This window comes from Anoplophora glabripennis, unplaced genomic scaffold (genome assembly GCF_000390285.2).
Source record: "Anoplophora glabripennis isolate ALB-LARVAE unplaced genomic scaffold, Agla_2.0 scaffold71, whole genome shotgun sequence".
In the NCBI taxonomy this organism is placed as follows: domain Eukaryota; kingdom Metazoa; phylum Arthropoda; class Insecta; order Coleoptera; family Cerambycidae; genus Anoplophora; species Anoplophora glabripennis.
The window spans coordinates 1,105,017-1,131,837 of record NW_019416239.1 but is presented as its reverse complement, the minus strand read 5'-3'; the positions used below and the strand labels follow the sequence as shown (position 1 = coordinate 1,131,837).

Sequence of the window (26,821 nt, the reverse complement as noted above, 5' to 3'; positions counted from 1 at the left end):
GGGTAAATAAATTGGCATCTACCTTTAATGTAATCTGTTTTTTAGTTAATATTAAGTAATAAGGGTCTTAACAATCTCTTAATTTTGGAAACGTGTTTTTTAGAATTCACTTAAAATTAAGTTATAAAAAAACTTAAATATTTATAAAAAGTACAAAAAAAAAATTAAATATTAAATAATATTTGAATTCAGAGTTTAAAACGTACGTTTTTACAATCAAATACTATCAACGAACGAGGCACATTCCATCATAAAGAAGACGTCCTTAACAAATGCTTGAATGGACTTCTCTTGTTCATTGATCGATAAATCAACATCTTACATTGTAAAGCATCCTACGTTATATTTTTTATCGCTTATCTGCAGCCGATAAAAAGTTTAGTTCCACCGACAGTCAGGTAGTCGCTCTGGCGATAAAGGGTGACAGTCCCTCGAAAATTTATCCCTACCAGCCCGCCAGCACCAGATTTTCGAACTTGGGAGAGCAACAGTTGAACAATATGGTGTGGAGTCAGTCGATCTAAACGCCCGCGTAGAATAGCATCAGCACCGTCGACCTCCCAGTTCGCATTAACCACGATGTGGTAAAACCTTGACTATGTATTTGTTTACTGTACTCGCTTGCTTAGTAATAGATAAGGCAGTATTTTCTCACGGTTACACCAATGAGAAGTGTTGTAGATCCGGCGAGTACTTGAAGGAGACAGATAATACTTACAATTGCACCGAAAACGTAAGTAAACGGTTCGATGTCTTGACGAACGAGACGAATTTTTTGGAAAGAGGCGTCGACGGTGAATGCGTGGACGCGACGCCCGAGTTTTCGATTTTCAAAGTAGTGGCCGGACAACCTGTTGGTGTAAGGCCCTTCGAGGAACCGTATTTTCCTAAATGTTGCCCTTTGAACTACACCTACAACACCGTGCTGCATTCTTGCGAAGAAAGAGAAAACGCCACCCACTGGTACATCAGAGAGACTTTCGTTAAAGTTGGATTGCCCGATTGTAAGGTAATAGTGGATTTTCATCTAAATGAAGAGAATGCGTCCGACTTGTACGCTCGCATCGTGGACATTAGAAGACACTCCGAATACTGCGTCGATGAGAATGAGAATGGAACTTTCACAATGAGGGAATGTAGAATGGACACTGATATATGTGATCGTATAAGGTGTGTGAAAAAATGCTGCCCGGATGGACAGAGCTTCATTAATGGACCTCACTGTCGCGACACTTACACAAACGGTTTGAATTTAAGATCTTCATCGGTCGTAGACAGTCCAGAAGGTAGGTTAAAGTTATAAACAATTTGTTAATAAAATTAACATCCATTTTATCTACAGGGTGGACCTTAAGTAATTGTACATAGAAGTATGGTAGATTTGTGACTATAAAATATTACGATTTGAGCCAACTTACCTTAATAAAATATTGATAATAAGAAAGATACAGGGTGTTATAAGTGAAATTTGAAAATTTATTTTTCGCAATAACTTGAACGTTTTTGGACGTTTATACAAAAAAATAACGTTTTTTTTTGGTATGAGAATTCATAATTTGGTATTTGGTACTTTAACGTATTTTTTAGAGGGCGCCACATAAGCCACGTGTGTGGCATAAATATAGGTACGCTAAACTTGTTTGCCCATCAAGGTAGCGCTCTTTTTGGAAAAAAGTATTAAAGGCACGGCATTGTAAGAACAAATATTCTTCTTTCATCGACACGGTCGATAGCCACACGGTTTAAGGCGTCAGTACTTAAATCGATGTGTCGATCTGCCCGGGTTTCGAATCCCGCGGCCGGTAGACCGTAGATTAGCTATGCTTATACGGAGGATTGGCACCCTCTGTGCAGGTATGGTAGGGTGGAAAAATGTTGGCTTGGGTCAATGTGAGAGATTGACACCGGATGGCATTTGACCACCCCCCTAATTAATGAGGTTTTCCAGATTTCCCTCATTCCTGCACTGAATGGTGGTTAGGGCCTACCAACATAAGTCGTTCCTGGGCGCAAATGCGGCCTGCGTAATAATAATATGCCGCCTCCTCTCCCGCACAAGTCTCCGACTTCTAGGCTAATTCTCGTAGTTAGAATGAGGAGTAAATATATTATATTATTATTCATTACGAGAAATATGAACGTAGAAGTCGTATACGCTTTTCATGTGTTTATAGCAATAGGATGAATATTAACGTAATAGTAGTTGACACCAAAAATTTAAAAATTAAAAAAAAAAATAAAAATTAAGTAAAAACTAAGTTAAATTATAAGTTTAATAATCATAATTATAAATGCAATACATTTTACACAAATTAAGAACAGAAGAAACTAAGCTAACTAACATTACAAGTTTAATTATGTCAAAGTAAGCGTTCGATATGTCCACCATTCTCTTCGATGTATTTCATAAAACATCGCCTCATATTAAATAACATCATTGGTCCAAAAGAAACTGCAGCTGCATTTATTTCTTCCCAAAATTGGTTGCGAGTATTTATGGGATGTTTATAAACAAGTTGTTTCATTGTGCCCCATACGCCAAAATCGAGAGGATTTAAGTCTGGGCTACGTGCTGGCTAAGGGAAAGCGTTCAGGAAAGTTAGTACTTAAATATGTTCTGACTTCTCTCATATAATGTGGTGGTGCACTATCTTGCATAATCCACATATTTTGCCTTAAATTTAGTGGCAATTCTTTCAAAACATCACTGAAGTCATTTTGTAAAAAATGTAAATAGTTCTCACCATTTAAAGTATGCGGGAACTCGTATTGCCCTAAAAAATTGTCACCAATGATCCCACACCATACGTTTATTTTGAATTCGTGTTAAAAATGTCTTTCTCTTTTAACATGGGGATTTTCAGTTTCCCAGTTTTCCATAAATTAAAAATACCATGGTGGGTAAATGTTGCCTCGTCCGTAAATAATATTAATAAAGGTGGGGTCAAGATTTTGCCTGTTTCAGATATCACTAGATCTGCTGGCAATAAATTTTACACAGGCGTAAAATATGTAATAGAGGTGCAGTTTGTTCAAAACGAAACTGAAGTTTTACCGATTCCTATAGCTGAAGATAACCTTCGTGTACTTGAGGATCATCTGCAACGCGAACCATTATTTCATCTTCTTGATCAGAATGATTCTTGGTCGGCCTAAATTATCACGTTTAGGAACAAATGAACCACTTTTGTCTTAAATTATCACGTTTAGGACGAAAAGAACCATTTTCGCCTAAATTTCTAAATAGATTTTGAAATATTTGTTGATTAGGTTGAAGCCTGTTTGAAATTTCTGCATTAGAAAAATTTTTGTCTCGGCATTTTCTGCCATTCATTAATTATGTGAAATATTCAATTAAAACTATTACAAACGTCATAAATTATGGAAAGAAGAAAGTTTAGTTGTTAAAATAATTCCTGACATCCGCTTACTACGTTTCTCGTAATGAATTAAAGAAGAATTATGAAGCCGATTTTTAAAATTCCATTATCTCGGAAACTGTTAAGTTTAGAGGTTGTTGATGAGTATACATTTTTGGCGTGCCTTTAATTTTTTTTCCAAAAAGAGCGCTACTCTTATGGACAAAAAAGTTTAGCGTACATTTATGCCACACATGTGGCTTATGTGGCGCCCTTTAAAAAATATATTAGAGTAGATGCCAAATTATGATTTTTCATACCAAAAAACCCCAATTAAATTTTTTTTGTAGTTATTTCGAAAAATAAATTTTGAAATTTCACTTTTAACATTTCTGTATCTTTCTTATACAGGGTAGGAAAGTACCGATGGTCTATCTGAAGTTACGTGAGAGCGATAAAGTAAGCCATAGAAATCCATGCGATAGAGAAGGATGGCTATAATGAAGGCCTCTCATAGTCACCGCCCGTTTCGCCCTTCCACAAATAAGATCCACTTCTTATTTGTGGAAGGGCGAAATGGGCGTTGACTATTAGACGCCTTCATTATAGCCATCCTTGTCTATCACATGGATTTCTATGGCTTACTTTATCGCTCTCACGTAACTTCTGATAGACCATCGGTATTTTCCTATACTGTATAGATAATATTTTATTAAGACAAGTTGGCTTAAATCGTAACATTTTAATGTCACAAATCTACCATGCTTCTATGTACAATTACTTAAGGACCACCCTGTATAAATAAATAAAATTTATGTAATGTTAATGTACAGGGTATCCCACGAGATAAAGTTTAACGGAAAAATATTCCGGTAAAAATAAGCAAAAGAGTTTATATAAACTTACTCCAAATACACCGCAGAAGATAATCAATATTTTGAAATATTTGTTGCTAATGCCTAATGCTAGCTTCACAAAATTTGGTGATACCAGAAATTTACAAAACGGTGCCACACTACAGTTACCAGTGTAATAGATAAACGGGGAGGACTGGGAGACGGAATTGATTGATGCGTCACTTTTATATGAATTACCTAATTTTTTTTATATTTCTATATATGTCATTAAAACGCATTTCGTAAAATTTATAACTACAATTTTTCTGTTTATTTAGTAAGCATATTTCGCAAATTTTTGTTAATAGGATAGTTAACCAATTAAATAAAATGTGCCTAAAAGTTCTCGTTCTCGCCTGTCACTTAACCTAATCTCTCTGTCAATTGTCATAGAACTAAATTCAACGCTTCGTTTCATTAAAATTTTGCAAATCTAAGGACATGTTCTAGGACAGTGTTGTAATACAGGGTGTTTCCTAAGTACGATCCGTAACTTCAGGACACAACACTCTTTTAGTGTGACGTCATATATTTAGGCAACCCGCAACAAATTGCCACAGTTGAAATTGTATTGTACAGATCGAATTTGATCTTTGTTTACTATTTACATAAATACTATAGAAATGACAACTTTTTTTTAAGGATTTAAAAGTATTTAAGAATAGCCAACATGTGTTTCGTAAAATAGATGTACTAATGTGCTTAAAACCTACAAAAAACGATATAAAATATTCTTAAATTTAAATAAAGTAAAAATTTAACATTAGCCGTGTTATTCCTAATGCGCATGCTCGGAAAGAATAGCCTCATATGCAGGTGAGATCATGTTGATATGTCATCGCTGTCATCATTAGCGTATTTTCCCTTCTTTTGGTTAATCTTGGCATTTTCTAGCTCTACTAAGTAGTTTTATTGTTTTTCTTGGTGTTGTGCTATGTCAGTGTGTTTATCGAGTATTTTTTTTCTTCATGCAGTTTATTATAGACGTACTCTTAACCATATTCAAACTTTTCTTGAATGATATCCTGTGACGAGGCTACTTCGCTTATATGAAATTATCTTTAATACGCATGTTCAGTAGCATTGATATAATTTTGATTTATTAATTACTATAAAAGTCAAAATTGTTCTATTTTAAATATATAAATTCTATCATTCTTTTAGTTTGTCACTTGAGGCTTGAAACTTCTTAAATATTTCTAATATTGCCAGAATATGGCGATATTGAAGGTTATGACAAAGAAGTCATTTGTTTAACATTTATGTCCAAAGTACATAAGTTCGAACATCGATCTAGTAAAAATATTGAGAATTCTTCATGACAATGTGTACTATGGGGTTGCCTATTATTTGAAGTATGTGACATCACTACTAAAAAGGTGTATTACTAATTTCATAATGAAGCTTTATACATTCCTTTGGAAATACTAGATCGGCCGTTTAGTGGCTTACGGAATTGCAGCTGAATACTACTTATCTATTGAAAACATTATGGACTAAAAAATTAGGGCAAATCACCATGCAAACTATTAAAAGCTTAGCTATTCTCATTTATGTCACTGACAGAGGAATTAGGTAAAATATTTTAACTACCTAGACAGATAAAGTTCCAGCTCAAATGGTTATGATAAAATTGTGTTTTCAAATATGGTAGTCCAAAAAGTGTTTTATACACATCATATTCTCTCACTTAAATTATTTAGAGTAAAAATTTAAAGATTTCTCATGGTTACCTAGTATAAATTATGAATCTTGTTAACAGAATATTTATTGAATAAAAAACTATTTAGTTTACGATATAAAAATCATTACAGTAAAACATAAATAACCAGTTTAAAAGAAGTTTTCAATACCTAATTATTTCAATGTAAATTTAAAAAGTTATTAATCGCATTTACGTTTTACGATCATTAAAATACTATGTTACACATTTTGACAATTTTGTGGCTAATTTACATTATTTATTAATGAATTTGAACTGCCAATGGTCTATTTATAAGAGAAGGACATCGGCAAACTTAAAAGTCAAAGGATTTCTAAAATAAAATAGTCAAAATAACAATAAACATATTCATTATCGTTTCTATAAATATATAAATATTTTTACTATACTGAATACATGTACATATGTCAAAATAAGAGTATGGAGTTCATTTGTGTATACGCTCGAAATAAAGGAGCTGTAGCCGTGATGGGTAAATAAAAAATTTGAATTTTATTTCGCCACAGTTTTTAATAGTGTTATTCGTTGCCACTGAAATAAAATTCATATACAATTCGAAAGGGGCCGAGGATCATAAGCTGTTTGTATTAAAAACTTTTGAAGATGATAAATTTAAAGATTTCTTGTTTCACGTCAATAGACTGGATTTTGAGATTCTATAGAAAAAAAAAATGTATTAGGCCTATAGCTGAAATTTTTTAAAAAAAATTGAATTTAAAGTAAATTTTTGTATTGTACTTGTTACGTCATTATTATCCTTACTTATTTGGAATTTGGAAAATTGTTAAGTGTACTGATTTGAAACAAACCTTTTTATTTGCAATGCTCCAAACTTTTATAATTTTCGTACAAACATTTAATAAATTGGAAAATAAATAAGATATAATGGAAAACACTCCTTATATTCGTCTAAACTACTCCTTCCGAATTGTATATGATTTTGTGTCAACGGCAACCAATTTTATACATATAAGACTTAACATGTGTATGAAACTTTTTCAGTAAAACATTTTGTAAGAGCTTTGGTGAAACATAAACCAACTTTTATCATTACTAGGATTCAAAATACGTTAAATTATTTTTTGGAAACCTATATAAAATAATTTTTATACGTAACAATTATTTACAATCAAATTTTCAATAAGATAAATTTGATAATACGCATTTAGTTCTATTAATCCTGTGAATTAATAATTCTACAGCTTAGCTTTTTTATAGCAAATTTAATTTCCTATAAAAATGTCATCTACATATTTGCTGTGAGATAAAAATTAACTTTAAGATTTTTTAGCAGTGAAACCATTTAAGTCACTTAGATCCTACTATGGGCACTTTCAAAGAACAAAGATTCCCCTATAAATATCGCTTATGGACTATAAAATAATGTAAAATGTAGCCGAGATTTAGATAATTTTAAAAAACCGTAGCTTTACGTGTTAATTGAATAGGAAAATTCTAAAACTAAATAGCGAGTATTTAGAATTGAAATTAAAAGCTAAAATTTGGAGAGAATTTTTTTTAATCAATATTTCGTCAATGGAGCGAAAAAGAATTGGTTTCAAACAAAACACAAAAATATATACACATATATAAATTTTTTTATTACAATTGAACATTGTACATCATGTATAGCAATAAATATCAATGTCTGAATGTCTATAAATAGTTGTAAACCAAACCTTTGAAATTTGTTACGAAAAAACAAAAGTTGTAAATCCCAATAAAAAAATTCTCGTATTAAAATCGAATTTATGATTTCCGTTGGCAAGCCATGCATATCGAAATGTGAGCTAGAATTAACGTCACAAACGCATAATCAGCGTCACTCATCTACCAATATTAATTTCGCTGTATTACGCTAACAACATCCCTTGTTTGTTTCTAATTACTAATATCTGTTGTTCATGGAAACGTTTATTACACGTTTTATTGTTTTATAAATTTACAACTGTTTTAGATTGTATGGCTGTTCAGTAAATCGATGATCTTATCGCATATAGTAGCTAAATTTCATTAATTCCCCTAGCGACTTACTGAAACAGAATAGAGACGTTTCTCATTTTTATAATTCATCTCTAAAGATTTCTTTGAACTATTTACCATGCTTTTCATAATATTTTGATTTTCCTTAGTATTCTCTTATAAATGAGATAGAAAATGAGACAAAATATTTAATTTTCAATTACCGTGTCGTAAGACGTAGTTTGTGGAAACTTGTGTATTAGAACTATTTTTCTAGCAATTGTATGATAAACCTTATCGTCTAATTCCATCACATTCCCTCCCATTTTGTACATTTGTGCCCCACGTTGGGCGCCATGTCGTAAAAATCATTCTTTCGGGAATTACCTCTAATATGGAGGCATTTTTACCGAGCTCTTCGTCTATTATCTGCGGTGCTACGACTTTCATTTCTCCGGCAAAGAGGCAAACGGAATATTCGGTCGGCTCCCTCATCATGCCTACCTCTACGAACGCTCGGGGGTATAAACGTCGCCGATTGCCCTTCATCGGAGACGAAATCAATTCCTGGATCGATCTAATTTACTTTATCTTCTTCCACTCTTGTATACTTTCGGGATGGTATGGTTTCTGGAGGCCTTCAACTGATCCTGAAAGCACTAAATATGTTTTTGTGGACACTTTGAATATGATTACTCTTGCATCTACACTACTGTCTTTTAGGGTTTGCCTTGTTTAGCATTGGTTGATATCTTTTGTGATTACCTGAAAATTTGGAAACTTCTTGGAGCTTATTTACCCTTGGGATATTCGCCGCAGAATTGGACAATACCTGGGTGGAAGGGGACTGGAACTGAGGCTTAGGCCGAGACTAATATATTTGCAAAAATTTGTGGAAATTTTTAGTAATATTCTAAATTATTGAAAAAATATGAATTTATTGAAAAATATTGATTTACAATAAATAGAATTTGATTCGTAATTGATTGTATATAACTCAATTAGAAATTTTCAGTTGTACTACACGTGGTGGCCAGGTATCTGTCCCTGATTCCAGAACTGTAAGGTACCAGTGTTGACGTTCCATCCCATTTCTTGATAGGTCTGCAGAAGTCCTGTAGCAAAGTCCGCCTGTAGGTTTGGACAATAATTGGTTTCTCTGGATTTTGTCCATCTTTAGATTGTAGTATTATTATGGACTTGTACTGTGTTTTTGCATGGCGGTTTCCCAATTCAAAACTGGGTCGAATTTACTATTTGTGCAACGCGCCGTCGGCGGCTGCTCTGCTGACGGCATCGGCCTCGGGCGGTGTCCTCTGCTGCGGTTTTGATGTTTGCGGGTGGCTAGGAACTTCGGCGGAAATTTTCGAAACGTTGACGTATCTTCTTTCTATATTTCCTAAAGGGTATATGAGTTCTCTCGAACATGGGTTTCTACTTTAGCTGGAATTGACTTTGCGTGGAGTGATTGAAGACGGCTTTGGGGTTCCGATTTGAGAATTGAGAGAAGAATTGAAATCCGCTCGAGACTTGCAATACGACAACCTAAACAATTTCAGCTAACCGTTTCGTCAATGGAGTGTGGCATTTGCGTTGGTTTTTCACTGCGATTAAATCCAATTTATTGTAGACATACACTTATGCGACTAACACTGTTTACTGTTGTTGCCACTGTTAACTTGTTAATCCAATAAAGTTGTGCGGCGGCTTATAGGGGTCGCAAAAAAATTCCAAACAGCATGATTTTTTCAGGGTTGCTTGGGGACTACCTTCTGAGTATCCAACCAAAAGATCACACTTAGATCAAAGAACTCCTGGTATAGTTTTTCCGAAGTCAATTGAAGAACCAATATCTTCAAGGTATGAACCAAGCTCGGTCGCTAAGCAGCAACTCGGCATTGATATATTTCAAAAACTTGTTCCCCACATTTATTTAGCCATACCCATACAGATCTGGTCGAACGAAAAGTGCAGGTTGTAGAAATGTATACGCTCAGTTGAAGAATGAGCGTGCGGGCAAAGAGCAATGCGCACTGATTCTCTGGTCCATTGCATTGTCAAAATTCAGTTGTCGACTAGTCGCCTAGCAGTGCAGTGCGGGAATGCGGAATTTGGTGGGATTTAGATAATTTTAATTTATTATAGGCACCCTTCTATTAATCATTCATATTACAATTGCGAAAGGGAAAAATAAGAGAGATCTGGAGTTCTGGAGTTGTGGGGAGGGTAGCAAAGCTACAGCACTTAGGCCCCATTGGGCCCCTTGTACTTCTTCCCATTAGGAGATAAATCCGCCTGAGCCGCTAACCAGGGGATCTCTCTAATGTAGGCCATTGAAGACCAGCGTTCTCCCAACATAGACTCTCTTGTTGACGAGACGGCAGTGCATTCACATAGTAGATGCAATACTGTTTCGTCTTCCTGTTCACAACCCCTACAAAGAGGTGTTTCACACTTCCCCATATTGTAAAGGTGTCCAGTTTGAATACCTGTCACCAGGCAAAGATTTGACCTAGATATGGCCAGCTATTTTTTGGTTGTGTCTTTGCTAGGATACACTAAAAGCTCCGTAGCGAAGTGACAGCTAATCGTTTCATCGTAAATAAGAGAGATATTTGGTTTACTAATATTATTACAACATGGCATTTTGGAGACCTTTTGAAATGGAACAAAACGAAAATTTACCATCAATGTAATAAAATTGTTTGAGGACATAAATAATTACAATATGTTGTTGGTCAAATGAACATATAATAGAAATTTTCTACACATTATATACAAATTATTATAATTGTCTACCTTTAGCAGAAAACTTTTTTAGGGACGCCCATGAAACTCATTAAATTTGATTGCTCGGTTTTTTTATGCACGTTGAACTGACTTCTGAAGAACTATACATATACTATGGGGTGGTTTCCTAAACATTGTTTTAGAGCAAAATGACCTTAATAAAAGTTGTAGAGGATCAAATTTGTGAACAATTTTTTCTTATAAAATTTTCTTTAATACTTAACGAATTACTGTGCATTATGTGTCAAAAATTGGGCACGATGTAACTCGTTAAGTATTAAACATACAAAACAATTTTATAGGGAAAAATTGTTCAGAATTTCATCCTCTACAACTTTTATTAAGGCCATTTTTCTCTAAAATTTTTAGGAAACCACCCCCATAGCGCAAGTCGTACCAGGAGTTCGAGTGTGTTCTTTTGGTTGGATACTCAGGAGGTAGCCCCCAAATAACCCTGAAAAAATCATCCTGTTTGGATTTTTTTTTTATAAAATGGTATCCTTATTGGATTATGTCAACATAATAAGCAAATACATATTTATTCAGAAGAGTCAGTGTATACTGGGTGTTAATTAAGGACGTTGCCAGACTTTAACGAATGATTCTGTGAATGATTTTAAACCAAAAGGTTAACATGGGTTAGCAAATCGATAGTTTTCGAGTTGGTGTTAAAATTTAATAAATGTCATATTTACTGAAATATTTCTGAAGACGTTTAATGAATGACGAAACTTAGGCTAATGAATTATTTAATTAAAGGAAACAAATTCTGATAGAAATTGTGTACCAGTGGCAGAGAGAGTTACTTTCAGTAAAAACCCCAAAAATTTGACGACACGGAATATTTTGAAAATGTCATTAGTTCTAACTCCTTATGATATTTCAAAATGATATCATTACATTCTCAAACGTACCATTTTTAATTTATTATATTAAATGTAAACGTTTTGCAAAAAAGTTCATACAATTTTTGTTGTAAATATTATGATTTTAAATACAGCTGAAATCCTGAAAGTTCCGTAAAACTAGTTAGAGAAATTTTTTATTCCAAGCCACGCTATTGACTTTTTCGGGCTTGTTTGTATTTGAAATTGTATTGTAATTGTAACATTATATGGTTAGGTATACAATGTGACAGATTTTATTTTTTTCTAGTTAGTTTAAAAATTCTATTCCGTTACTAAAATGTAGGTATAACATATATACATTAAATAAATTAAATGAAATATTATTACAAAAGTTTATATTAGATAATATTATCATATAAATTGTTTAAGTGGATATAGCCAATTGATAAAAAAATTCTATTTCGTTTTTCAATATCTCACGTTTTATTCACCTGACAATTTACAATATTTACTTATAGGTATGTTTTAATTTATATTAATCTATACTTGGTATCTTAGAATTTAAAACAGATAAGATAAACTAAGATTNGTTACATTCATTGGGGAAAATCGTGAGAAACGTAACTTTATGTAATTCAATATGGTGGAAACGGCCACTGGCGGCCATCTTGGAAACTTGAAAATAATTTCCAGCATTTTCCCTTGCCCACTTTACCAGTAAAATATTTTACCGTAGCTCGCTACGATCACTAGTTTCTGAGATACAGCCGCTTACCTTGCTTATTTGCCCACCCTGTACACACATGCAAATACAAAAATATTAATATGTTTCTACTGGTGTGTGATTATATACAGTGGTACTTATTTATTGTATTTTTCTCTGTATATTACTGAAGTGAATTTGTATACTGTAATAATTTTCTCGTAACTGGACTTATTGGACTATTATATAGATGTTATTTTACTGCAAAAGTTAAAAGTTTTTCTAACGAACTGTGTTCTATTAAAATTTTAAAAACATATAGGAAAAATTATGTTGAGTTGAGTATTTTCTTCAATATCTAATATCTATATAAGTTTTGTTCAAAATAAAATTTGCTATTGCTTATATAAGTTTGGTGTGATTTGATATAAAATATCCTTTATAATAAAATCAAATTAGTTTTGAATTATCATTTCATGTAAATAGAAGTTGTAAACAAAATTATTCTGTTCCGGGAAAGATATACATATGGTACAGACTTTTTGCCGGTCATTGTATATTTGAGTAACATAGCACCTGTTTGATATATGGATATGGATGAATTTTAATAATTCAATTTCAACTTCAATGCCATTTCACCATATGTTCCTCTGTAATACTCGTATTCAATTACAATTGTTGCTAGTTCGTGATAAACTTCCTATAACATATTATCTTGTGTGGCAAGTATCAATATATACGGACAAATACAATCATGGCACACAGTGACGTAAATAAAAGTCTCAGTTCTTGGATAATTATTATGAAACCTAGAGCATATTGTTATGGATATGGACTTGACGCAAAAAAAATAGGATTAATTTCATTTAGTTAACTGATACTAGGAACACTGCAAAATATGTTTTACACATTATAAATGTTCGTATTGAGATTAATCAACTGCAACAAATGTCTTTTAAAATATCTTAATTATGATTAATGTAGGAACAAGTTAACAGTCATATACTAAATACTGAAGCCGTATTTTGAGATATTAGATATAAATACCTAAATTTTAATTTTTGATTTATAATTAAACCAGCTCTGTAAATTATCTAACAAATTATTCTTAGTAATTAATAGACATTTATAATAACATAATTTTAATTTTGATATATAGAATCGTTTTGTATTTGCAGTTTATTATCGGTGACATCTATATAATATTTTCGTCATATCACAAAGTTTGTCTTCAAGAAATTAAATAAAGATTCGACATATTTAAGGAAGGACTAGCACAAATAATAATTTATTCCAAACATGTGTAACATTTCTAATAGTACTTGTGTAAAACTTATTCAGGTTTCCCATAATTAGTGTGCAATACTTTAACAGTAGATTCTACGATCAAAAGTAAGATTGTTTTCCTATAAACAAGGGTTGAAAAATGCTTCCTTAGGGAGTTATGCCCCTCTAAAAGGGGCCTCAGGAGATCATATTTTTTTAAATATTTCGGTATGTTGTGAATCAAATTTCTAACGGACTACACGAAAACTGTTTAAAAATTTTAGTCAGGGGTGTCTCAGGCAGGATCCTAGGATCTATTGCTAAAGTATTGCACACTAATTATGGAACACCCTGTATATAAAAATTAATTTAACCGTTTGAAGAGAATATGTAAATTATATGATGAAAACTCTATTGCAACAAATGCAGCAGGAAAATAGCTCAATTCCAAACGAAATCATTTTATTGGAATACAATATATTTTCAAAGATCAAATTATTTCATGTAACAGTTAATTAATCCTCTTAAGTATTATGCATGTGCAGATAAAACTGAAATGGTGGTATTTTCTGAAAATAAACTGATCGCCTTAAATATTGAAAAACAGTTTCACATCTGTCAGATAAAATAATCGCACGTTTAAAACAGTGCTTTCGGAAAACATATAAATTAATAAAAACAAATATATTAGCGAATGCGATTAAATAAACACTGTAGTAGAACTTCAGACGGAAACTCTTGAGATAACGAAAATATTACTTTCCAAGTTAAACAAATCAGATGCAGAATTAAAAAGCAAGCTGATTATGAGAAACAAATGAAAATTTAAAAAGAGCGGACTCGTCTGGTAAGATTTAACCCAAGACATAAAATTGGAATCCTATGACGGAATTGAAAGTGGCAGTAATTAAGGTTCGACGATATTTAAGTAGATTGTTAGATGTTGTTTTTAAAATAAGCCTAACCACATTAACCACAAACAAATGTAGATTTTATCATTACTTCCTGCTAAATTAGGATATACAGGATGATACAAAATAGAAATCAAATCATTTACTGCAGAATTTTTGGCAAATAATAGGACTTTGCTTATTTTCAATTTCCATTTTCCATTGCAACACATCCTTTTAAAAATACGGGGTATACAAATTGCAATAATAAAGAAATAATGTTATTAATAATTCTGTTGGTTTTAAAGATTTAAGTAAAAATTTTGTATTTACTTTTACTTTACGAATGGAGGAAACGGGGGTCATAGTGCCCATGGACCACTCCAACTTTTTCACGTACGCTTTTTATTGCTTTTTTACTGTTTCATTTTTTGCTGATTTAGGCCTTGAATTTTTTTTTTTAGGCATAATTATACAAACTGGTCATGTCTCCGTGTCTGTCATGAAATAGAGTAGATCTGGTAACCCTATCCGAAACATATCCAAAGAAGTTAGAATACTTCGGAAACACGCCTTAAACTCAAAATTTTACAAATGCGAAAAATGTAAAATGACCTATTTTTAAAAGTAATAACTAATGTAAGAATTTAGATCAATGGGTACTAAAAACTACTTTTTCTATCTTTCTCCACTTCTATTTTTTTTATCAAAACATGTAAGTTGCATGCTAAAAAGCAACATAATTATTAATCATAATCTTTTTTAATTGTATAATGGTATAAAGGTCCATTATTTTCATATAAAAATTTGTGGTTAACGATTTGACCTACTTGTCTGTAATATCATGTATAATAAAAAAATAGATATCAGAACTTCGTGATAATTATATTTATTGTATATTGTAAGTAGATTAAACTTTGTGAAAATGGTACATATACAGTGTGACCCATTTGTTTTTAAGTGACCCTGCAAAATCTTTATCTATTGTGCGAACCTTTTTAAGGTATAGAACTTGATGGAGTGAGCTTTGTGAAGGAAAATCCCACAAAATTCTAATATTTCATATTAAGGATTTTTTGGGAAAAAATATATTTACGCCAATGGATTCACGACCCCCAAAATGGATCAGTACCAAATTTTTTAAAAAAATTTTAAATAATAACGATTTTGTAGCCAAATAAAACAAAAACAAAGAAATAAAACTAATTAAACTCTAGTAGTGTGGTATTATAATAATCATTAATAATCTTAGTTCTGACAAATTTAATATAAAATAATGAAACTGAAAACAACAAAAGTTAAATAATTATATTCTTGTCACTTCTATCAATCTACCATTTACTTCTACGCATTCTCAATTATTTTATGTACGTTCGCAATTACTTTTTGTATTTGGTTTGGGGTAATTTGTGCACAGGCTTCTTGTTTCTCCAGTAACTAAAAATTACTACAATTTTTTTGTGGACTTTTAAGTATTACATTCCAAAGTAATATCAAAACTATTGGTTTTATAATAAATATAGATATAAATTAACGCAAAAAATTAAAGGGTCAAAAGAATTTCCGAAATTTGTTCGTGATTTTTGACACACTGTATTTGGATGAAAAATGGTCGTAACGGAAATTAAAAGGAAGCATTTTGAAGCTCTAAGATTCTAGTTTTATATCTTTCGGTCGAAATTTTTTAGGAGCTACGGTTATCATGTAATTGTAAGAAATAGCGTGGCAAAAAAAATTGTCACACCACGGACTTGGAAAATTTTTTTTCAGCTTCAGTCCATTGCATGGGCCAGACAGCTTGTTTATTCAGTTTTAATTTCCTTTTTTTTAATTTCGATACGACCATTTTACATCGAAATTTCGGACTTTTAATGGAAAATGAACCTTTTGTCTTCAATCATCGATATCTCGGCGACAAATGGTCGTACAGAGAATTGAAGGGCAGTTTCGAAAACTAGAGTAAATTTCCTATAACACGCTGCCGCAATTTTTCGGAATTGTTTCTTTTTTCATCTTTTACGCGAATTTTAAAAAACAGGGAAAAAGGGTAATTTATGGTTCTTTAAAAAATTGACGGCTGATTTAGAAATATTCACGAAATGACTGATGTTAAGCATGACTTACAGTTCGTTATACCCAGAAGAACCCTGTGAAGGTTCATCTCGATCTAGCCAACCGTTTCTTTGTTTCAAACAGTCAAACTTTTGAAAATAATTTAAGGGTCACGTTTTTTGAACACCTCACAATCATGATTAAAACGGGAAAAACATTTTTTTTTGAGATTTTCTTACATTTTTACTGCAAATAACGTTTAAATTAATGAAAAAAGTAAAAACAATTAATTAAGTTGAATAAACGAACTATCTGGTCTAACCAATGGCTTAGCTGAAAAAAAGCTGAAAGTCCGTGGACGTAAAAAAAAATTACAAAATTTTTTTGTCGCGCTATTTCTTACAGTTGCATGATAAAATTTCAATAAACTTAAGATTATAGAAAATTTTTGATTTTCGGTAACATGCCTTCATTTTACAAACCCGCTATTTTTATACCAATTAAAAAATTTTCTTAATTAGTTAAACCCAAAGTTTTATCAGTTTACATAAAAAATTTCTTCTGACATATTTGTTAAATTCGACACCATCTCGAAAACCAATGGAGTTAGAGCCCTGGTTCATTAAGAATTTTTGAGCCAAAGCGATTGAAGGAACATGCCTCTCAAGTTGTGACATGACCTTAATAACCACCATTCATAATTAACTTCTGTTACTTCTCTTTGAGTTTCAGTTCAGCGATATCGTTTATTAAAGAAACGACATGATTTTGATTTTTAGGTATTTCCATATCTGTGTCACTAGTAAATTCCATATTTGCGAAAATATTTGTTACCCATAATAATATATTATTGTCTGGTATATCTAATCTTTTTGTATATAGGAAATCAGAGCCCGTATCAAACCACAACTAATTTGTTAGATAAATAATCTCACAAATACGTATAATTAACCATTTGTATTGCATATTTACGATTCGGCATATTGCATTATACAATATTAATATGAAAGTTTGTTCCGGATAAGATAATAAAATTATGATTATTTTGTTTCGCAATCCTTGTATTTGGCAGATTGACTTGTGGGTAGTGTAGCAAACATTTTCGAGTTCTGTGTAGAAACAAATAATTAATAGGAAATAATTGGATGCTAGTTCAATTCTTGTTTACGTCGGCTTATAAAAAGGGAGGTATTAGAGACCAAACTCCAAGCCATCTGTCACCCACTTCTGTCAAATGTTTATTAATTAGGTATAAGACGAAAATACTGTGTCAATATTATTGTTCCTGTGACCGCGTATCGTATTCGTATGTATCGAATTAATTAAAAATTTGGCAGATATTAGTGATACTATTGTTTATTTTAATATAATACTAAACTAGGAAAAACCAATGCGCAAAAATAAAACAATGCGAATGCATGGCAATCGTGTTTAATATTGGATAAAAAAATGAGCCCTAATGTATGGTATAAATATAAAATAAAATAATTGCAATACCGAAATAAAACATTTAATTTCCCTTTGTGACTGTAATATGGTTTAAAACTGAAAATGAGTATGAAATTTAAAAGAAATCGAAACACAAGGGGTGTCTAGAAGGTGTCTGAAACTCTACGGATATACAGGGTGGCCAGCGAGGTATCCGAGATACTTCGTATATGAATTCTATGACTAACTCACTTTTCCCGAATTCCCAATGATTCTTGAAGTACCGTGGTTTGAAGTTGCCAGGCCGTTACTAAAGAGTAAATTACATTCTTGCGACTAGAGGGATTAGAAAAAAATGTGGTTTATTTTAATAAAAGCGTAATGCCATTGTAATTATTAAAGCTGCTCAATATGACCACCTCCTTGTGCAATGCGTAACTCAATCCTCTGTCGAAGCTCTCGTTACCACCCAACTAACACAAATGCTACTAGTACATCGCTTAAAGTTATATAACTGTTTCTTAATAGCAACAAATGTATCTTTTTAGATTTTTAATGCCTTAATAAAGTGTTAATTTGCTCCTATAGCAATTTTGGTATATAAAAAAGCCGTTAGAATATTCTAATAGTAAAATTATACAACAATTTTATAAAGGCTTTCTTAGAGTCTTTCTTTACGTGGTAAATGAAACTTCTATAAAAGTTTAAAGTGTAATAACTGTTTCCTTGTTTTTTATAATATTATAAACACTTACCGGTCAATTTTTAAACCTTTAATGCAGTATATTATTTGCACTATTAATGTTGTATAACAATATCATTTAAATATACTATATGACTAAATTATAAATAATTTTAGCTTTTNGTATAAATATAAAATAAAATAATTGCAACACCGAAATAAAACATTTAATTTCCCTTTGTGACTGTAATATGGTTTAAAACTGAAAATGAGTTTGAAATTTAAAAGAAATTGAAACACAAGGGGTGTCTAGAAGGTGTCTGAAACTCTACGGATATATAGGGTGGCCACCGAGGTATCCGAGATACTTCGTATATGAATTCTATGACTAACTCACTTTTCCCGAATTCCCAATGATTCTTGAAATACCGTGGTTTGAAGTTGCCAGGCCGTATGGGTAGTTACTAAAGAGTAAATTACATTCTTGCGACTAGAGGGATTAGAAAAAATGTGGTTTATTTTAATAAAAGCGTAATGCCATTGTAATTATTAAAGCTGCTCAATATGACCACCTCCTTGTGCAATGCGAAACTCAATCCTCTGTCGAAGCTCTCGTTCCCATAGTTGTAGTTGTCCATATTCTTTTTCACCCCATCAAACGCTGTATGAGTCTTCTCAATGAGTTGGCTCATGTAATTAGGCTGTCCCATTGAATAGATAAGTGTCTCTCCACATATCCCCACATAAAAAATCCAACGGGTTAATATCCGGAGATTGCGGTGAGCAAGTATTAGGACCACCAAAACCTATCCAAAAGTTTGGATACTTTTAATTGAGAAAATTAGTGACACCTCTTTCATAATGGGATGGAGCACCGTCATGTAAAAAAAGAGGAATGTCCTGAAGTAGTAGAGGTAAATCGTTCTCCAAAAAAGCGCGGCATATTTTGCTGTTGAAATTTTCGTTGAAGATATATTGTCCGATAACTTCGTTATTAATTATTCCAGCCCAAACGTTCACGGATAATCTTCTCTGAAAATGGGTTTCTTGAATAACATGAGGGTTTTTCATTGCCCACACATAATCGTTGGGGAAATTGTCCATTCCATCTCTTGTAAATGTAGGTCCGTCACAGAAAAAGGTTCTTGAAAGAGTATCCAGATGATTGTTCCACATGAACTCTTTGGGAAGATTCGTGGGGAGAAGTTCTTGTACACACAGGTTGGAAGCATTAGATGCGATCNGGTTTATTACAGCTGTAAGCAGAATAGTTTAAGTAGTTTCTTCTCAACTAAAAAGCTATTTTTGAGAGATGAAGCAATATATAATATAAAACTACTATATAGCAAAGCTTTCGGATGCATAAAAATATATATGAAAATGTTGTCCGTAACTAGAAAAATCCGTGAATTAAAAAGTTTTAGAGTTAATACACTATTACAACAATTATGTCGATAAAACTGAATGTTGTTTTTTAAAATTTAAATACCTACTCTACGTTATGTTCTAGGATATTATTAGTTACCCTTCAGGAAGACACTGGAGTTATTAATTTTAATCATATTATTACGTTCAAATAAGCCTTTTATTATTTCAAACAAACCTGCCAAATTTCATTAAAATCGATGAAAGAGTTTGTTGATACGATACGTTGCTTTTAGTCACTGCAAAATTATTTTGTGCTGCAAACAACAACACTAAAAGTACTGTAATACTGTTTACTGATTACAATTTCATTAATTATTAATACAATTAACACTAACTGATAATGATTTCATCTTTAGACATCCATTCACGTCTCTTCTAGAATGTATTCGTTGTTTGTGACCAATAAGCAGCTGATTTGCCCATATTATTATCAAATTTGTGACTTTGTGACAGTACTCCGTATATTTGTCTCTTCTAAACTCTACTAGCAGTGCTATTAGTTAAAAGTGTTTTATCATTCAAAATCTTCAGAGCTTCTTTCAGAACATTTTAAAATACAAGTAAGCACTTACTAGCCATACCACCTACCCATCTTTACGCAGAATTTTTAAACTAACAGTACACATCAAAATACTCTTCAAAATACTATATAAAATATTTAAAATCTTAATTATTTTATAACAGATTTATAGTTACTGTGGTACAAGCTTCCTGCCAGTAGCCATATTTTTCAAACATGCTTAGGACAAGATGTCAGCCATATTGTACACTAGAATTACGTCAAAAAGAAATTCAATTTTATAATATATGTATCATGAAATAATTAGATTAATGCATGTCTATTGAATTGTATTTAATAACTTGTTATGTACATATTCTTTATTTTTTTTATTGGATCGAAAATTGTTACATCACTTTTCAAAAATTATTACAGACGATTGCTAAATCTGCTTAATTTTAAAGGCGCTTAGTTTTTTTTTATCATGATATATTTCATCAATAAAATTTTCGTTGTTAAGTAGTTTTTTATTTATAGATACATATTTAATTTTATTGTGTATATCGGTAAACTTTAACTCTTGAGTACCTATCTTATATGGCCGACATTCAGCAACAGCCCAAAGCTTTTAGTTTTATTATTAATAAAACGATTTAGTATAGAAACGCGTAATTATAATGCTAAAAAGTTTTGTTGTACTGTATATTAGAAACACTAATACAACATTGTTTGTGTTCAAGTTGGGAAAAATGGCTTTTATAAAACAAGTATAAACCTTTTCTTTGGAGACAATTATATCAGCAAATTTGTTTCATAAGACAATGTTTTCTGTATAAAGGTTTTATAGTATATTTTACAAATGCTGTGAGAATGCAACGACAGAACACTAATTAATGGAATAAATATTATATGTACAGCTTTTATAAAGTGGTTTTATAAGCAACGCCTATTTTGGATTTATAAATGCTTATTTAATGCTGAATAACTGTTCTCAACATCTTTTAATAAAGCTTTTACCTGCGGGAGAGTGGTTATATAGATATTCTTAAAGCTATTATAAACTTATTTGTGCTACTTGGGAATTGTAGTTGTCCATATTCTTTTTCACCCCATCAAACGCTGTATATAGACGCTGGAGTCTTCTCAATGACTTGGCTCATGTAATTAGGCTGTCCCATTGAATAGATAAGTGTCTCTCCACATATCCCCACATGAAAAATCCAACGGGTTAATATCCAGAGATTGCGGTGAGGGATTAGGACCACCAAATCCTATCCAAAAGTTTGGATACTTTTAATTGAGAAAATTAGTGACACCTCTTTCATAATGGGATGGAGCACAGTCATGTAAAAAAAGAGGAATGTCTTGAAGTAGTAGAGGTAAATCGTTCTCCAAAAAAGCGCGGCATATTTTGCTGTTGAAATTTTCGTTGAAGATATATTGTCCGATAACTTCGTTATTAATTATTCCAGCCCAAACGTTCACGGAGAATCTTCTCTGAAAATGGGTCTCTTGAATAACATGAGGGTTTTTCATTGCCCACACATAATCGTTGGGGAAATTGTCCATTACATCTCTTGTAAATGTAGCTCCGTCACAGAAAAAGGTTCTTGAAAGAGTATCCAGATGATTGTTCCATCATGAACTCTTTGGGAAGATTCGTGGGGAGAAGTTCTTGTACACACAGGTTGGAAGCATTAGATGCGACCAGATATAGCGATCACTTCGAAATATTTCGGAAGATCCCCCTTTTCATCAGGTCGGGCCCCGGGGTTATGATAGCGCCTTCGCCCCCATAAAGCCTAGACCAGGAACAACAAGCGCAAGTTAAACATTACCAACTAAAGCTAAGTAAGTGTAAGAAGAGGGGGCGGCATATTATGATTCAGTAGGTCGCACGTGCGTCCAGGCACGACTTACGTTGGAAAGCCCTAACTACCATTTGGTGCAGGAGTGAGGGAAACCTGGAAACTCTCATTAATTACGGGGATTGTCAAACGCCGACCGGTACAGTGTCTGACATTGACTCAAGCCAACGTTCTTTCACCCTACCCAGAGAGGATATCTAATTCCCCTCTATGAATAAAACTAATCTACGGTCTTAGGGCCATGAGAATAGAACACACCAATGACATTCATCGATTCAAGTATTGACACCTCGAACCGCTTGGCCACCAACCGAATGTTTGTTAATTTTTTTGTAGCGTTATTTTTTAAGATATTTCAGATAACTTTTTGTAGTGTATTGTGTGGAAATTATTGCAAAAATACTGAAAAACGTTTTAAAAAAGATAAATGTACTAAAGTAACTTGATCTAAATCGTTTCATTTCCATTCAAACTTGTTGAATTCCTCTCCCTATTTCATTACCATCATTTGATTTGAATTGCAACGCCTATAAAAAATAAATTATCTAGATAACTAAATAGATCAAATCGACCACTTTATATTATTACATAAGCTGAAACAATTTGGTGTGATAGCCCAATTGGTTTCTCTGTTCCATTCATATTTGACTGACCGTCAGCAGTTGAAATTGAGTGTTTTGAACTACATATAGGATAAAGTTAAGGATTTAAACATATGGGAAATGTGGATATAAAATTTATTTTTATTTATTTATTTATTTATTTATTTATTTATTTATTTATTTATTTTAATTACAATATCCAACGGGCAATGCCCAGTTACAGGATAAGGTTACAAACTAAAAGAAAGTAATAAAAATAGGTGAAAGAGATAAAAATTATTCTTAAAACGAAATAAATACCACAAAACATAATATCTAAAACAAACAGGTAACAGACAGGTAATATTGAAACGCTATAATACAATACATACAAATACAAAAACATACTTATACAAACATAAAATTTAAAATAACACTTTTTTTAATTTCAGTGGAACAGTGTATATCTATGCGGGATTCAATTTCAGAATAACCAATAACCAATCATTTGGTGAACCGGAGACGCTTTATATAAATTAGTGCGATGATGTTTGATCGCGAAAAGGTGTAAATGTTGGGTATAAGCTCTAGGAATATGAAAATCAATCATTCGTAACATCTTCACATATAACCTTATTATTAATGATCTTATACAGGGTAGGAAAGTACCGATGGTCTATCTGAAGTTACGTGAGAGCGATAAAGTAAGCCATAGAAATCCATGCGATAGAGAAGGATGGCTATAATGAAGGCCTCTCATAGTCACCGCCCGTTTCGCCCTTCCACAAATAAGATTCACTTCTTATTTGTGGAAGGGCGAAATGGGCGTTGACTATTAGGAGCCTTCATTACAGCCATCCTTGTCTATCACATAGATTTCTATGGCTTACTTTATCGCTCTCACGTAACTTCTGATAGACCATCGGTACTTTCTTACACTGTACAAGAAAATAACAGAATTTAACTTGCGTCTTTGAGATAAGCTACTCATATTGAAACGCTTGAAAAGTGGTTCCTGAGGAAATCCTTAGGAGGAGGATCCTGACCATCAATAAAAAATGTAGCTGATTTGGCGTTGAATTTTCTCAATAGATATTATGTGTGTAGCGGATAGGTGTCCAGACTACAGAGGCATACTCAACAAATGCATTAAATAACAAACAGAAAGTATCAATTGCAAACTTTTGTAGGTATTCATTACCACAATTTCAATATGCTTGACAAAAGATAATTTAGAGTCAAAATATACGCCCAAATCTTTAACAAGGTTAGGTCGTTGGGCAAACCCATTCAGAGTATACTCGTACTGAATTTGATCACATCGTCGATTAAAAGTCATGACATTACATTTGGTAGAATTCAGAGGCAGCCTATTAGCAATGCACCAAGAGTTAATTATATCTAGATTACTTGGAGATTCATGGCATCAATTGGAGAAAATATTTTTATATCATCGGCGTATAACAACTAACGAACATTCAGCTGAGAAGTAATATCATTAATAAATAATGTAAAGAACAAGGGACCAAGAATAGAACCTTGTGGAACACCTGATGTCTGGGCAAATTCAGTAAATTTAACACCAGAAATTTGAACAAACTGAGTTCTGAAATAACGAGACTGATGCCATGAAACTTTTTATTTTAAATTTACACGTACTTAATTATTGTTCCTTTCAATATACACCCATCCTCTATCCCTACACCGCTCTATGCAAATTTTCACTTGGTCAAAATAATGCTGGAAGCCTTTCTCTGCGAGCTCCTTCATGACGCGTGCCATTTTTTCTTTCACAGGTTTAACGTTCTGAAATCTTGTTCCTTTTAATGCAGATTTGACTTTGGGGAACAGATAAAAGTCACATGGTGCCACGTCAGGCGAATAACGCGAATAGGCTAACGTTGGGATGTTATACTTGGGCTAGAAACATCTTGACAGACAATGCAGCGTGAGTCGGTGTGTTGTCCTGATGAAAAACCCATGACTTTTTTGGCACAATTCGGGTCTTTTTTCTTTTTTTCAATTTTTTTACGGAGTTTAGTAAGGACCTCGAGGTAGTAATATCTACTGTTTAGCAATTTGACCTTCAAGAACCCAGTGAAGGTACACAATCCCATGGATATCGGAAAAACAATCATCATTGGTTTGAATTTCGATTTCCTCATTCGAGCTTTTTTAGCTCTCGTGAATTTGGGCTCTTCCAACGCATACTTTGACGCTTAGTTTCTAGGTCATAAGTGAAAAACCAAGATTCATCCCATGTTATCATTTTTCCAAGAAGTTTGGGACATTTTCAATGGCAATTAAAGTGTCACTACAAATATTTTCCAGAGCTTCTTTATGTTCTTTCGGGCAAATTCTTTTAATGTCTAAATTCTTGTGTAAAATTTGCCTTACGCATTCTTTGTCAATTCCTACAGTTCCAGCAATTGGCAGTCAGATCGGATCAGATTAGCGATTATTTCAATATTTTTATCCATTTCTGACGTGGAAGGACATCTAAGGCGTGCGTCATCTTCAACGTCTTCTCGGCTATCTTGGAAACGCTTGAGCCACTCAAAAACTCGCGCACGTGATAAATATTCTTTGCCATATAATATAGTTCTTTTAATAAAAGATAAGTGTTAGTAGCGGTTTTTCCAAGTTTCATATGAAATTTCACGACAATCCGTTGAAGAACAAAAAAATAGATCTTATACAAACGAATGCTACGGCTAAACTAGTATGTCTGCAGGCACGGTAAAGGCATCAGTCGAAAAAGGAAGCTTCACGCTACACAACTGTCGGTCGTACGACTTTAGCGTATGCGTAGTTCATCGATAGCAGCATCAGTCTCGTTATTTTATAGCCACACCATTTTGACTAAATATAAAACGAATGACTTCTTTTGTTTTGAAAGTTTTGAAATCATTTGTTATACATAACAGTAGATAATTTAAACAAATATGTTAAAGTTATTACTGTATTATACTTTAACCCGATATAAATTGGTTTATGGTGCATTGAGTTGGTCGCCACAACTGCACATAAGTAGTCCAAACATGATTTTTGAAATATTTTAACTTATAAATATCACCTGTACCCTTCTAGGGAAAACTGTCATGAATTGCTGCTGTCCAGATTCGGTAAAATGTTAATGCATTATAAAAAAAAACTCAATATGTTGAAGTCTTATATAATCTTGCACACAATCATATTGGTTGATTCTATTAGTATATTGTTTAGTTCTATGTATAGAATCAACACAATCTGTTGCATTTTATAACCACGGTGTAATACCAACATAATGTTTTTGTGATATTTATGAAACTCATAACATAACAAATCTCTTACGACAATTTTGAATATAGCAATATCTAAAATATCAAAACAATACGTCTAGTTTAACTTTAATGTTTAACTTTTATTATAGTTGTCCTGCTTTTAAGTATAATGACTACAATTAAAATATATATTTTAATTGTAATCGTTTATTATTATTTGTTCTTCTTGTAACTGCAATTGTAAAATAAATCCAAATAAACGTGTTCATATTCATCTTCATCTTCATGATCTAGTGGTTGGTCCTTTAAAAGTCCCATAGCACTGCGGCCTAATTAGGCCTATTGTGCGTCCCACTACTAGTCCTATTCAGCAAGTAGATTTGTCCTTTTTACAAAGTCCAAAAGCTTCCTTGCTGACACTTCTCTCAGCTCCTTGGGTTCCAAATAGGGTCTCCCAAGGAGCGCCATTCTGCTACGTGCAAATCCCGGGCACTCGCCCAGGATATGCAGAGAAGTTTCATCCGCCGATTCACATCCTCGGCAGACCGGACTGTCTACAAGCTTTAGTCTATGTAGATGTTTC

The 26,821-nt window shown here is 32.6% G+C and overlaps 1 protein-coding gene across 2 annotated transcripts in view; it reads left to right on the top strand.

Annotated features, from left to right (window-relative positions):
• Positions 1–427: 427 nt before the first annotated feature.
• The window catches only part of LOC108917632 (probable G-protein coupled receptor Mth-like 6), a 60,272-nt gene continuing 33,878 nt past the window's right edge, over positions 428–26,821 (top strand). For both annotated transcript variants that reach the window (XM_018724345.1, XM_018724344.1), the window contains exon 1: positions 428–1,286. In XM_018724345.1, the coding sequence (XP_018579861.1) occupies positions 599–1,286 (688 nt within the window). In that variant the 5' untranslated portion in view covers positions 428–598. The remainder of the gene's footprint in view (positions 1,287–26,821) is intronic.